Raw genomic sequence first — 15,713 nt, 5'->3', positions numbered from 1 at the left:
GGCTGCATCAAAAGAAGCGTGACCAGCAGGTCGAGGGAGGTGATTCTGTCCCTCTACTCTGCTCTCGCAAGACCCCACCTGGAGTACTGTGTTCAGCTCTGGGGCCCCAACATAAGGAGGACATGGACGTGCTCGAGCAAGTCCAGAGGAGGGCCATAAAGGTGATCAGAGGGCTGGAGCACCTCCCCTATGAACACAGGCTGAGAGAGTTGAGGTTGTTTAGCCTGGAAAAGAGAAGGCTCCAGGGAGACCTTATAGCAGCCTTCCAGTAACTAACCAGGGCCTACAAGAAAGCCTGAGAGGGACTTTTTACAAGGGCATGTAGTGACAGGACAAGGGGTAATGGCTTTAAACTGAGAGAGGGTAGATTTAGATTAGATGTAGGGAGGAAGTTCTTCACTGTGAGGGTGGTGAGGCACTGGAACAGGTTCTCCAGAGAGGCTGTGGATGTCCCATATCTGGAAGTATTCAAGGCCAGGTTGGATGAGGCTCTGAGCAACCCGATCTAGTGAAAGATGTCCCTGCCCATGGCAGGGGGGTTGGAACTAGATGATCTTTAAGGTCCCTTCCAACCCAAACCATTCTGTGATTTATGATTCACAAATTAGAGCCCTAGTCTTTCTCCAACTTTCCATTCAGTAATTGGATTCATACTAGTTTAAAAGTATCAGATGTCCTTTCCTGAAATGAAGGAGAAATCTCATTGGCATTTTGCTTTGGCTGAAAAATGGCAGGACTACAAAGGAGGACATCACAGCTCCTAAATCTGTTTGATCCATTCCAGGAAGCCTGTGCCTGAGGTGGAAGCACAGCTGCTCCACTTCTTTGTTGTGTCACTCTGACAGAACTAAAATTGATTTCTTTAGAAACAAAAACAAAAAAACCGCATACAAAACTCAGAGGCCATCAATGCAGCCATACTGAGTTGGAGATGAGAACCACATCAAATAGGCCTGAAATATTTTTTGATAAGCAAGCACTGAGACTGAGCCCTGAAACCTTTAAGAGTTTTCAGATCCTCAGTGGTGCTGCTATGTAAATGCTGGCAACGCCAATTACATTTACATCTAGAAGACATTTGGAAATTTCCTTGAAAATAACCTGAAACAATTTTTGCAAATCCAAGCCAGAACCTGCCTGAGACCCTGGGGAGTATGCTGCAGAGCCAGAGATTCTGGATGCTGAGACTACCAGGTAATAAACACACATTATAGATGTGCCTTGGACTCTGCACCCTTGACTACATTAATATCTTGCTAGGAACCTGACAGAAAGGGCTTTTTCATGGGACAGATGCAGAACTCAGGGCACACGTGTTTTTTAAAAAACTGTCAAAATGTGTTTCTGTTCCATTTTAAGAAAAAATTAGTTTAGGGAAACAAAAAAGGTCACACTTTCTAAAATATGAAGCCTTTTCTTTTGGGCCATTCTTATTTATACCATACCCTGAGGACCAAACCTTCTCCTGCTGTAAGCCGGCTAAGTTCAGAACATACTGAAGGAGGATGGGCAATCATGATGTGTTCAGAAGAAATAACACAACAAGCACAGCTGCACTGTTGATTCCAGGTTTATAAACACAATAGAACAGGTTCCTGGTCGGTGTATGTGGACTGTAATTCCTCCAGCAGCTAGAAATATCCCAGAATCAGCCCTGAAATGCTACCCATGTACACTGTCCTTAAATCAAGGTGAAAAGACAGATGATTCAGAACCTAATGTAAGATTTAATTTTTTAAACTGGTCATTCTACACCTTGCTGCTTTTCTGCCTTCTTAGTCTACAACCAGATGAAAAGACTTTTCCCCTGCAAAGCCTTTTTCTGTCTCCAGCTGACTCCCTTTAAAACTAGCTAGCAGTGATACTACCTCAGACACAGTAGATGGGAAACCAGTCTATACAGATTTGGGTTACCGTAATGTCCTAGGATAGCTGACAGAAAAAGGTATGTGGCTATCACCCATTCAAACAATCTAAATATATATACATTTCTGAAGCAGCAACTTCATTCATGAACTACAAAATGGTTGTTCAGTGCTATTTAGAGGTTACGTAAAAAAAATGAAGTCATAAGTAACCTCTAATTTTCAAACAGTAGTGAGACTGCAGCTTCTGTTTTGGCAACCATTGAATTTAGCAGAAAACAGGCACTCCACAAATACCAGCAAATGCTTATAATTTCTTAAGCAAAACAAAGTGAAGAGCAGGTTGATCAAAATCCATTTACCTGTTAAACCAGTCATCTGTATAGCGGGGGTAGGGGTAGGGATCATTACTGCTGAAGTCGTAGCTGGCTTTGGCATTCTGCAAAACACAAGAAGTTCAGTAAGCCAGCAGAAAAACAGATATGCAGGGTAGAGTGGAACACAAATTGAAGGGGGAGCCGAGAATAATTAGCAAACTTTGTCCTCTTCATTCTGCGAGATGCATCTGGACACAAACTGGTCCCTGTTGTGCTGTGCCATTTCCCACACCAGCAAGCCTGGGGAAACATGCTTTCTGGAATGCAAAGCCTCCTGTGGACCATTAGTATTTCCAAACAGTGTGGCTAATTGTGAGGTGGTGTGAGAGCTCAGGTTATTACTGAGGGACTGTTCATCAACACTTAGAAGAGTATTTAGGTGTTACACTACTTGGTATGGCAGGACAAAGGTTAAATCCTATTTTCCAAACTGGTGGAAGTGACCAGACACTTGGGTCTTCCATCATTGAATTATTTTTTAAAAACTCATTTGTGGTACCACAACAGTCAGATTTCTAAAAGCATTTCAATGCCTAAGAATGTAAATTTCTCAAAATTCAAATGTGAAAACATTAATGGTCAGCACATATGCCTAAAAATCCCTTTGCATATTTTCTTGGTCCTTTAGATGTCTGAACAGCTTCACAACTGTGGCTTTCAGGCGCTTTTGAAAGTGTCATCCCATGTCTCTGCTTTTCATATAAATCTAAATCATTCCTGATTTTGCCCTATCAGCAGTTAAGGGCACTCAGCAACTTTTTGATGCTGTATCTGAGAAGCAAATGGAAAGTTTTAGAAAGTCAAGTGCCATCTTCTTTCTTCTCTCTTAATGAAAAAATAAAGGGTGACTGAAAATTAAGCTTTTAAAAATATTTAGAAGCGTCCTCTCAAGTGTATGTTCACAGTTTATATTTTAATAAACACCATACTCAAGGAACAGAATTATGTTAATTCTTAATTAATGTGTACTTGCATTCTTTTTAAGATTTGGCTGAGCATGCTATTGAAGATAATTTGAGACTCATGTATGAATAGCTTTGCTCCTAAAAACATTTCCCTTCAGCAGATTCTCAGTTCCTGGGGTACAGGAATAGACAGTCCATTAGTAGCACCAAAGTCTTTGGGTTTTGGATTCAAAACTCCTAACTCCCAAAAAATTGTGCCAGAATAAAACAGGGACAACACTGTCCTTGATCCTTGGAGGGTAAAACTAAGTATCTTTCAAGTTACTGTACAGTGACTTTTTTGAGTCATCATTTCAGAAAGCCTGGTTGCTTATATTCAGCATGGATGATAAATATTTTGCAGCATTTGAATGGAACAGAGATTTGCAGAATGCCTATCACGCGGCTTGATGCTGTTCTCCAGCTCAGACATAGCTGAATCCCTTTGTGAGCATCCTTATTGATCTCCATATCTCTAAACTAAGGCCCTGATTTTCAGTCTGAAGATGTCTTCCAATAATGTCAGCTATAGCCACAACTTTACAGTGCCTCTAAGTCTCTGTGCCCAGATGTATGTTTAATTTACCTCTTTTAATTACCACAACTGCTTATATAGCACTTTGAATGGCATAGATCTGTATGAGCTAAGAGTAAGTAGAACACGACTTTTCAGCCAGGGGAAGAGGGGGAATTTGACAGTGGTCTACAAATCATGAGGAGCACAGAGAAGGTGGACAAGGAGTTATTATTTACTACTGCTCATAATAACAAGAACTAGTGGGAATCCATAGAAATTACCAGAGGGAAGATTTAGAAGCAGTAGAAAACAAGAAGTACTTATCCACAAAACATGTAATGAGTTACAAAATCTATTGCCCCGCAGCAATACAGAGGTTAAAAGCCTGAATGAAATCAAAAAGTGGTTAGACAAATTAATGGAAGATAAATCTGGAACGGGTATTAGACGCTATGCTTCCTCCTTCTCCAACAGTCCATAAAACAGTGAATGCTACACTACAAGCTGGGCGGCCATAATGAGGTAGATATCACACAGTCTCTGACTTAGTGACCATACCGCTCCCCAAGCATCCACTACTGGCTGCTGTTGGGGGCAGGATCCTGAGCTAGAAGACTCTGGGCCTCACCCAGTGTGCCTGGCTAAAGCCATGTAGCCCAGACATCCCATCTTAATGCAACAGAGGAAGTTTGGATTCTGCAGCGTCCAAGGGAGCTGTGACAAGGATTTGTGCAAGGGGACAGGTTTAAAGAAATTAGCTCGTGAACAGAAGATCCAGTCCTGTTCTTTATTAACGAGTGCAGTATCTAGTCCTAGCAGGACAAGCTGGAGAACCACATCCTATGGTAAAGTCAAAACAGAAATGATGACTCACTCCGAGTAATTTAATTAGCAGTTAAACCCTACTCTGTCACAGACTCTAGCTTGGCAAGCTTTGGAGAGAAATGCTTTGCAATCACAAATTAAAGAAACTTTCTTACACTACTGCCTTGGACTAGACATGGCCTGGAAACTATGCAGACTGCAAATAACTAAGCTTAGTTCCAGTGATTTCAGATCGTTTCTTTCAGGTAGGTATGTGTTACGGATGCACAACTAACCAAATCCAATAGGTGTTAAAACTCAGATTTATTCTTCAGTAAAAGTTAGTTAGAAGTCCGGTAACATTTTATAAAACCACAGGCTCAATGATGTAAAGGGAATTAATACTACATGGCCGACTTAAGAATCCCCAAGATTTAAAGTGATGGCTCCAAAACGCGCGTATCACTCACCTAAAAGCTGAGGGCTCCCTCCCTTGAGGAGTTACCTCGGGCGGTGCCCCGACCCAAGGAGGAGTCCCCGACGGCAGACCCGCTGCTCCGAGGAGGACTGATTCCAACGTGTCCTCCGGCGGGACCCCGTTTACACCCCTGTTGAATCTGACCAGTGGTCATTTAATGCCTATTGGCCAGGAGGGTCACCTCAGTGTACCTGGTGCATCTCGATTGGCCAGTTCAAATTTCAACCTGCGGCCTCCAGGGTTTCCTTCCCCTTCTCCCTGCCTGGAGAAGTTTTGTTTCCTGCTGGCGGGATGGGGGGGGGAGTGTACTGCCACGGTATGGTCTAACTCAGTACTAAATGTAATTAGTTCAATATATTGCCAACTTCTTATTCAGTCAGAACTTCTGTTTTCACTCTAAAAATACTGTACAGATGAGAATTTAAACTCAGTCATGGGTTAGCTGTGTTTTTTTTCCCTATCTGGAAGAAATGCAATCCTACTTACATAGACCCTAAGCTCAAAGGGGGTCTGGTGAGGCTGATTTTTCAGGACATGATCAGACATGCAAGCACCTCATGGAAGGTGTCAACCGCTCTTGACTCTAGAATTCCCTTGTGCAAAGAATTATGGATGGAAAAGCCCTTCTAGCTGTGCAGATGTACCATTCTTGTCCAGAGTAGTGATAGGCAAAGGGATTCCAGCATGAATGATTCAGCCACCCTACAGCAGACCGCAGCTCTGCTGTACGTCCCATGTAACTGAATGCCTGCTTATTGAAAGGTTGCTTTAGGCAGGCTATAAACAAAGTTGTGCAGCACTCTTCCACATCCTGTAGCTCTTATTCTGTTGATTTTGGATCACTGCACCCAAAGGAAAAAGACATCTAATGTAGCAGGAACCATCCACAAAGTGCAAAATTAAGAAGAATTCTTGGAAAGAAAACAACTGCTGAATGCACAGTTTATCTTCATTTCTTTGAGAAAAGACAGCGAGTTTCAGCTTCGTGAAGGAATACTCCACCCACACTATGGAAGCAGTGAAATGGGTAACGAAACAGCAGCGATAAGTACCAACTGACTGCTTCAAGTTCCTAATTTAAAGATCAAATCCCCAAATACCTAAGCCTCAGCTTTTTTGAGGTTTTGGGTTTTTTTTTTAAAGCATAAACCAGCGACAAATTAAATCTGTTTCAACACTGGACCAAAAAGGGAACTGCTTTGGTAGATACCTAAAATATTTAATCTTGTGTTTTGGGAAGTGAATATTATAATTTGTGGTCTGCCATCCTCCTCCACAGGCTGGACTCCCCAGCAGGCACCAAGAGGGAATTTATTGCTAACGTGGAGATTTAATCAGGGTAGGAACCTGGGAAGTGGCAACCAAAACCAGTGCAGATGAGGACTTGCAACAGCACACTGAAATGAAAACAATTTGCTTTTCAATTCAGGTGATTCACTTTCCAGTTTTAATGCCAAACTAGTCTACTGGTAGTTACTTCTCTTGGACTTGAAGTGTCTAATATTTGGGTTTCAATATCTAAGGTAGTTTCCTGGTCTTTTTCTCCATGGAGCAACTCAAGCCACCAATCTTCGGCACTGATCATAGATTGCAGTCTAGCCTTAGACTAGTCATTAGGCATACAGTGTTAGAATGAGATTAATTCTACCCCTCGTGTTCAATCAAAACTAGTTCATTGTTGCAAAGCAATTTGCACCTGATGTTTATCAGTCACCATTTATACACAATTACTTATAGATAATATCTATTATATAATAAAAATGCTATTACAGAGAGGAATGGTATTTTATTTTAAGGCATATCTCTATTTTTGCCTTCTAGCTCTACCCCAAATAAGATGCTAACAGAAGAGTACTGGATCAGATGATGAGATTCTTTCAATCATTTATTAAGTAATGGCTTGCATGCCACGACACAGGTTACTTTTGCCTGTGTATAAAATTCTGCTTTCCTTAAAAATAAGCTTAGACTGGCATTTTCCAAAGAATTGCCCTGTACTTTTAAAAATACATGCAGTAAAATCTTCTGTGTAAACCATTCATTATGTAAAATATGACAATAACAATAAATCACTTGTCCCATGTATTGCTCAGATCTGTAATAAAATTATGTACCTTGAATAATGCAGCAAGCCTCTGAAGTCCAATTCACATATACTTCTCCTTTTCTCCGTAACTCAAGAAACATGCCTATGCTCACATGCTAGTCCAGAAGACAAACAATTAAAGACATATGTTCCACTGGTCACAGCCTGATTCTATTCGTGACGTTAAAGCACTGGTGAACTTAGCCCAGAGATTTGTTATCTTTTAAAAGAAGAGAAACATTTTTAACACAGGTGGCATCTGGTCTTACCACCTTCAGGCAACTGCAAATCCTGAGAGATCTGCGGCAGAAAGATACCTTTTGCTTGTTTGATTTCTTTACTGATCCAAAGAGCGAGCAAACCCCTGAGCTCAAATTACAACATATAACATCTTGCAGAAACTGTACTAAAATAACACCGAATGTCATGTGGTGGAAAAATGAAATTCAGTTTTGTACACACAAGCTTAAGAAAATGGAATATGCTCACCAGGAGGCAAAAAAGGAGGCAACATGATATTTTGCCTGGGAGAGGTGCCATAAGGCTTAAAGGTCATTAATGAAAAAGAGGCACTGTTGCTAAGTCAGTTGTCATACAGTAAGCCTTCTCCCCTCTGCCATGGGAAGCACGCTGTTGTATTTTGTTTTGGTTTGTGTGTTGTTTTTTTTTAAAATGGAAATGAAAAAACCCTGCAACTTCTTAAACAGCTCTGCCTCTACGTGAACTAATTTACATGCCCTACACTACTATCCAGCAAATTCAGAGCTGCGTTCAAGACATTGTCAACACCAAGAATATATCCACAAAGTAATGGGCTGCGTTCAAAAATATTAACTTTAAAGAGCAAATTCACTGCCAGTGAATACTGTCATCTCCTTCCAGAAACGTAAGCCTTTTACCCAGTTCTTATAGGTACATTATAAAAGTAAAAATACTCAGCCAGACAACACCAGCCAGATCTTGAAAAATGAATAAGACAGCAGCACACTTTTCTGCCATCCTCCTCTTCAAAACAGTCACCAAATAATACATCAGAGCATCATTTGAAATGGATAGAGCAGAGAAGTGTGCTGGGTCCTGAATAATACCTGAGGTGCCCATAGGTCCTCCTGGTATTCCAGTTTCAGGTATTCACTAGAGGACCTGCTTGGCTACAGAATGAGCAAGCATAGAGCACACTGCAATGGTGATTTCATTTTGTAGTTATTACTGAAAAAGCTCTTACTTCAATTTCCTCAACACTCATCAAGCATCAAGAAAAACTAGTTTTAGGTTTAAAAACAAACAAAAAAAATGCAGCCGAAAAAAACATGGAGTCTCATGTTAACATTTATATTTATCTTCATTAAGGTAACATTATTTTTAAAGTTACATTTATGAACAAAAATAGCCTCACTAAGATCATCTTACATTGTGTTTTTCTACGTTAAACAGATTTCCTTTGTCAAGTAACTGATGATTCTCTCTACATACCACTTGGCACTACAATGTCACACAACCTCTTATTTTACCTCTTTCCCCACTAACTTCCTTCCTACTTCCCCTGCAGACAAAATCAGAAAACCACCATGAGTTACATTGCTGGCTGGTGCTTTTCAGCATGTGAGCATCTTCAAAAACAAAGGCGGTGGCTAAACAATCTCTTCTGTTTCACATGGGGATAAAGCACCTGGGCAGTACAGCAGCGATGTATACCACACAGGTATACATAAAAAAAAAAAAAAAAAAAAAAAAAAAAGCACAAACTTTTTCAAGCTTCAAAGAACAGAAAAAACTATCAATTCCATTCTTAGGTACCAAGACTGTTGAATGTTTTCCCAGGAAACAAAATGAAAGTTCAAATGCATCCAGCTAAACGCCATCTAACTCTCTGCAGCTGTTTGCTAATGCTTGGCTCAGAGAAAATTTAGGCTGGGCAGAATTTTTAAGAAGTGGAGAATTATTTTTTTTCCCCTAACAAAGTTTTATAAATAAAACTAGCTTATTGAAATATCCTCCATTTCTTCTCCCCTGCATCTTCACCTGACATAGGAAAAAGCGTAAGAAATTGAGGCAGGCATGAGACTGTGAAAAAGCAAGCAACCAAATGCACTTGTGCTTATAATAAAGAGGCTGCTTCACAATTCACCTCTTGGCATTCTTAGCCTGCATCACAATTTTCAGGTTGATGTGGAGGAAACATGAAGCACATCACCAGTTGTTAATTACTTCAAACCAGAGCTCTGAAGGCAAAAGCAGTTAACCTACAAAAAAAAATGAAACCTATTTCTGCTCAGCCAAACATTCATTAATTTTCAGAGGGGGTGCACAAGAATCTTTAAGCTATGCCTACAACATACTGAGGGGGTACTGAATGTTCACAGGGAGGCATATTGCTAAGAAAATTATATTAGTAAAATAAAAATAAATTAAGCAACTAGTTACTGTTAAAGATTTTCAGGGCAAGTAGGAAATTTAAAGCTTTAAAGCTTCAGACTATGGAATGAACTCCTTCATTTCTTTAATTTGGAGCAGGGAGGGTGAGGCAGGAGGGGAGAAAAAAACTGGCATCTGAGTGGCTAGAGATATATGAGCCATTGGATTATTTTATCATAATAGAAAATACAAATTGTGCAATGACTTTTACTGAAAAACACTATGAACACACATTTCATCTAGCTTTAGTGTTCCATTTTATTAAAAACCTGGCCCACATTCCCTTTCCAATACATGGATTTTTTTTCCCCCTCAGATACTTTGATTATGTATTAGTGTGACCTACCAAAGTTGAGAAAGTAATAGGGGTATAAAGCTGGCAGCAGAGAAATGAGGTTCAGGTCCATTATTCTTAGTTATATTCCTGTAAGAAATAACTGACAACTTTGTCAGTACATCAAATATGTGTTGGGTGCTGAGCTGCAGTAAAGGTTGTGTTTGTAGCATTTTGATGGCAGCCAGTGCTTACAGCCTCTTGGATGGATGAGCTGGAAGAGAAGGGGAGCTAAGCCCTCTTACTCCCCTCACTAAGCCTGATCCAAAGTCTATCAAAATCTGCTACGGACTCTCCCACCAAACACAGCACGCAGGATTCAGATCACACCCAGCATAAAGGTCTCACGTGGCATGTGGTGGATAAGGGACAATTTTTTCCATCAGTCTAAGAAAACCTATAGCTCATAGTTTGCTGTACAAACTCAGCAGTCATTTGAATCCAGTCATTTCGCATGACATGGTCTGGGCAAAGAGCAGCCACTTCCCTGCTGCTGTGCGTGGCTAGCAGGTGTTGGCACCCACATCACTCTCCGTGACTGCAAAGGCATCGCAGTCAGAGTCGTTAAGAACTGATCAATTATCAGCAATGCTCACAGCAAAGTGCAGGAATGCTGGACATGTAGTTATAATGGCACTTCTAAAAGAAACTTGCGGGATATTAAGGATGACCACTTTAACAGGTTACACCAATCTATTGTTACAAAACTGGCAAACTGCGGCTTTGCAAAGAGGGAAATCAAAGAGGCTTAGATGGTTTGGGGAGCTAGCTACAACAGACCAGCCTGGTCCGTGTTGGTTATGGAGAGGGGAGGACAGGGAGAGCTATTCTGGTGATACAGAGGAACTGAAAGTAAGAACAGATGAGACAGAAGAGTGGTTGGGTATTTGCCTTCTTGAAAGGTTTCTCAGCTGACAAGAGAAGAAACCGTTAACAACTGCTCAACTGGTGTTTCACCTAAATTACATGAATGTGGAAGATGATGAATGGACACATAAAAGTGACATTGTAGGTGAATCAAAAGGAGGTGAATATTTCAGAGCAGAGACTGAAAAAACACAATGCAAACTATTATCTACATTTCTTGTGTCACAAAAAGCAAACACAGGTTGATTTACATGCCTTAGAGTTAAAAGGTCGTGAAGATCTATTCTGTTTTATTCCAGTTGCATGCTGACCTCGTTAGCATAGTTTGAGAGCATCCCAGGGCAGTATTAATGATTAATCTGTCAAGACATGCTGGGTTCTCAGAGATTTTAATGGACCAATTTATACACTTTTGCATTAATTAAAAAATTTGCATTGTGTGTTCCGCGTGGAATCAGCAAAACCAATGGACAGCCAAATCCAAAATTTCAGGGAGAGAAAGTACAATCTTCAGAACAGACATTCTCATCCACACACTACATTTTGCAAGGGTTTATGCTTTTACATAGTACGTGATCATTCCAGGTTCTTCTCTTAAAGATTAGTATATTTGATCACAGCTAATATTTTCACAGTAATTTACTGGATGGGTAAATTTAAGAAATGCCCTAGACATCATTAGCTGACTGAAAGAAAGATTCACAATTACATCAGCCAGACATGGTATCACTGTTGACTAACTCTGCAACTGAGTTAAGTGCCACTGAATTAAAGTGATTTAGTTTCTCACAAGAAGTAATACTAAAAAGCATGTGCTAGCATTGAAGTTATGAAGTCCTTGAACACAGCACAGCCTTTGTGCTCTCCTTCGTACATATTCAAAGAGAGATTCACCTCCTTCAATAAAATCCTGACCACAACCTGTCTGCAGAACATTTCCAGCGATCCCCAATCTACATCAAAGCTTATGAGTTAAGGACAGCACAGAGAACATGTAACTGGGAGATGCGCTACCATATCCATTTAACTTTCACCAAGCAACAGCTACACAGCACTGGAAGTGGCCGAAGTTTCATCAAATACAAGCTCCTGTTCTACAGTAAAACATCTTATCCCGGGCACTCATGTTTCCACAGCTCTTCGTATCATTACTTGCCCAGTTGAAGCTAGGAAGCCTATGTCTCTTACTGTGATGATTTAAAAAAATGAAATACACAGTAGAAAAAACATTACCAACCTGTTATTTATATAATCTGCCAAATTTCTGATTGCTCTGAACTTAATGGAAAAACTACCAGTGACTTCAGTGAGGCCAACATTTTATTAAACATTGTACATTGCTATTCCGCTCCCCTGTAAGAGATGTTCATTATGCTTATTGCTTCTGTTGGGAATGCAACAGAAGTGAAGAACATTATATTTAAATCAAAGCAATCTGAAATAGGGCAGGCGTTTAAAAATATCTTAACCACCTACATAGCTACTGAGAAGAAAAATATTAATATGGAGAACATAAGCGCATACAACTAAAATCAAACAATGCAAAGCAACCAACCATGTCAAGATGAAGTGCCAGGACAGAAAAAAATTTAATTAATTTCAAATGAACCAAGTTATTTTACAGGCACAGTGAAGAAGAGGTGTTTAAAGTATTGGAGATCATCTGCATCTTTATCTACTGTATTTAGTCTATTACGGTTTTGCAGAAGAAAGTGGACTCCTCATGTCTCACTGCTCTCCTCTTCTGCAAGTTTGGCTTATCCAAAGGGCTTGGCCAAAACTCTCCTTTTGAAACCAGTTGCATGCCCACTAGCTAATAGTGGGTTTGAGACTTTCCTTGCCAAAATCATCACTGGGCCTGAAAGTCTCTCCCTAACACCTATCAAATTTTGATGAAGCTTTGTGAGGGACTAGCGTTCCCCACATGCACCATGTAATTCAGAGTTCCCTGGTGATACCTTGGTAGCCAAACTGTAACTATTGCATGAATTTTAATTAAGTTCCATTTCAATGCTGACGGCCGTTGAGGGATTTCAACACTGGTTAGTGTCTTAAACAGTATGAGCAGTTAAAATAACTATTCTTTGAAAAACAGAAAATTAAACACAGCTTCCAAATGGAAAAATCTTCAAAAATGTTTTTGCCTTTTTTGACCCACAATGTGGTATTTCCATTTTGAGGAAACAGCAGCTCTTTATTTCATTTTGTTGAACTTGGTTTTAAAATTACATGGCGTGCACTGCCTCCAGGGGACTGTGTATCCGACCCTGTTGTCCCAAGTGGACTATGCACCAGAGTGGAAGTTTGTTGCTGCTGGTTTAATTCAGCGTGTTCTAGAAGTCAAATATTTAAAACTAGGTTGAACTGATCCAAAATAAAAATATTTCACTTTTATTTTCCCATGGACACTTTGATTTTATAAAACACTCATCTTTACTAGCAAAAATATTGTTCTAGTAGAAGATTTCGGGCCAGTTCCAAAAGCTAATTGGTCTACAGAAAGGGAGGTAATAAAAAAACAAAACAAAGCAATACGAGGTCCCTCCATGGCAAACAATGAGGCCTAACATCTTTCCTCTACTTTTCTTGCCCAAATAAAAGAAGAAAACATTTCAAAAAAATTTACTTGGAGAACCCTGGAGAGAGGCACAAGCCAATTTCAAAAGCGCCAGCCAGAACTGATGCAGAAATGTCCTTATCTGCTCTCTTCCACCCCTGTGCATTTCTCATTTCAACTTAATTTACTTTCCACAGATGATGTCTTAAGTGAAAATTAATACCACTGCTTAATGATTAAAGCAATTAGCCACCTTGCACTTTCTCAGTGTGCAGCTGATTAATTAAGTACATTGATTATAGAGAAAAACTCTGCGGACAATGCATGGTCTTCAGCTTGCAAAGCAAGTCTCTGGCACCATCTCACATTGCTTGCACACCAGGCATGCATTTAACTTGGAAGATTATCCCTCTCAGGTGGTTCAAATATAGAATAAAGCTGGAAACTTTTTGCAGCATTCATTGCTCTGAAAATAATCGCAGGCAAATGCAACTACAATACGTTAGTATCTTTCTGATTCTAAAGGAATTGTACTTTGAGGGTATTTTATAGCCAGTATAAATCAGTGCATCCCCCTGAAGAGGCCAACATCAGCGGAGCAATGCCAACTCCAGCTATACAGATGGTGTTAAGCATCAAGCCCCAGAACTTGCCAAGCATTCAGGGTCCAGATCTCTTCCAATGGGCTTTAGCAAAGCAGTTAGCATACTATCTTTCAGTGTGAGAAATCCAGTTTTCAGCTGCAAACACAGCTCTGTATGTGACACAAATCATCTCTCCTTAAGGCAATCACACCTCCTTCACAAGTTGCAGCCTCCTTTGCAGAAAAAGGCTCTTTCTATGCCCTCTGGCTATACGAAATAATCCAGAGGAGAAACAGTCTTCAAATTCTTTTTGCTGTTCCATCTTTTTAATTGAGTTGAAAGCTAGAAGGCTGGGATAACATCTATGATTACAAAACAGTTTTATCTTTCATGAAGTAAGAAGATACTGACATTTCCTTTTAAAATCCATAGCACCATGGCTTCTCTCTCTCATAAGCAGTGCTCATATTAAGTAGCTATAAGGCAGAGGAGAGGAACTGTACAGTCATCTTATTTAGACTTCAGTACACGAGCACCACTGTGACATGTACCTGCCAAAACAGTTACTGTTGGGAGCAGTGGAGGACTGTTTGCAGGACCCATTATGTTTTTTTCTGCATGTGACAAACCCAGAACACCCTTCCAAGTACACAGAGAACCTTATTTGGCTGGCAGACCTTATCAGAGAAGGCATCATCTCTTTTTCAGCCTTTCATATGTTCAGAGAAAAAAACCAGACTGCACAGAACAGAGAGATGAGCCCAGATCAGGATCAGCACAGAATAACAGAAAAAAATTGACAACTCTGAAACAGAGAACTTCATTCTCTTCCCAGTAACCTCTAATTTATTCCAGTGAAACTTCATTGTCTTGCATGTCCTGAATGATCATCTTCTAAATGCTAACACCAGCCCCTTAGCTGCCAGAAGCCACCTGAGCAGCATAAACAGCCCAACAGAAGGCCATCACTTTCAGTTGCTAAGGCATCAGTCAGCCTGGCATTTAAACACTTCATCCATCTTTCTATCCTGGCAAAAGAGAGGTTTAATTTTGTCTCAAAAATTTCTTGATGAAATTTCTGCCACAGTCTGCTTTAACAGCATCCATCAAACAGTGTGCTTACTGAATTTTCAGTGTTAGTAGAAGCTACTGTGAATTTATCCCAGGTTTTGGTTGATAATTTTTAATTATGCTAGTGTTTATTTCAGAAAACCTACTAGCAAAAAACCCAACTCCAAAGCAACACCAAAAAAATATGAAACCAACCAAGCCAAAATCCAATTAGTGATGTGTTGAACATCTGAAACAGATTATTCTGTTCTTTATTTTTTGATAATGTGTTATTTCAACATTGCCACTAAAAATATGTACCAGCAACAATGGCCAGCACGCAGTTTGCCCATAAAATACCTTTGATGTATTAGCAGTAAAGGTTTATTGAAATTAAGTGTCTAGTGCATGTGCTCAATAACCCTTTGAAATGCAGTAGGAAACAGCAGTGTAACTGTCTCAGGATCTTTTGAAAATCATGCCGTAGGAATCGGATCTCATAAAGCTAACCGACATCATTCACTGACACCAGGCAAGTATGAACCTGACTCTGCTACGGTTTGGCTTTACGTTTCCTGTAGATCTCCTAGGCTGATATTAATTACGGTGTGGAGACACTGGGAGCTTTTCAAGGTCTTCAGAGGGTTTCCAACAGATTTTTGGTCTTGGAAGGGCAATGTTTTTCTCACCATCAGTTATACGTGAACTCTATTGGGCTTGGGCAATTACATCAGCTGGGATTTCTGTGGGGCAGATCATCAGGGTCAAAGCAGCATGGTCCAACAGATGTCAATGGAGCTTAGTCAACTTACAAACCCCCACAATTAGGTCCCAG

At 40.2% G+C, this 15,713-nt stretch overlaps 1 protein-coding gene across 1 annotated transcript in view; it reads right to left on the bottom strand.

Moving 5' to 3' along the window:
* PCSK2 (proprotein convertase subtilisin/kexin type 2) overlaps positions 1–15,713 on the bottom strand; it is a 111,451-nt gene that overhangs the window by 34,751 nt on the left and 60,987 nt on the right. Inside the window, exon 6 of the mRNA XM_052784141.1 lies at positions 2,228–2,304. Within this exon, the coding sequence (XP_052640101.1) occupies positions 2,228–2,304 (77 nt within the window). The remainder of the gene's footprint in view (positions 1–2,227; positions 2,305–15,713) is intronic.

This window comes from Harpia harpyja, chromosome 4 (genome assembly GCF_026419915.1).
Source record: "Harpia harpyja isolate bHarHar1 chromosome 4, bHarHar1 primary haplotype, whole genome shotgun sequence".
NCBI classification, from domain to species: Eukaryota; Metazoa; Chordata; class Aves; order Accipitriformes; family Accipitridae; genus Harpia; species Harpia harpyja.
Note: the sequence above shows the minus strand (reverse complement) of the source record. Positions and strands in the feature narration are given on the sequence as shown.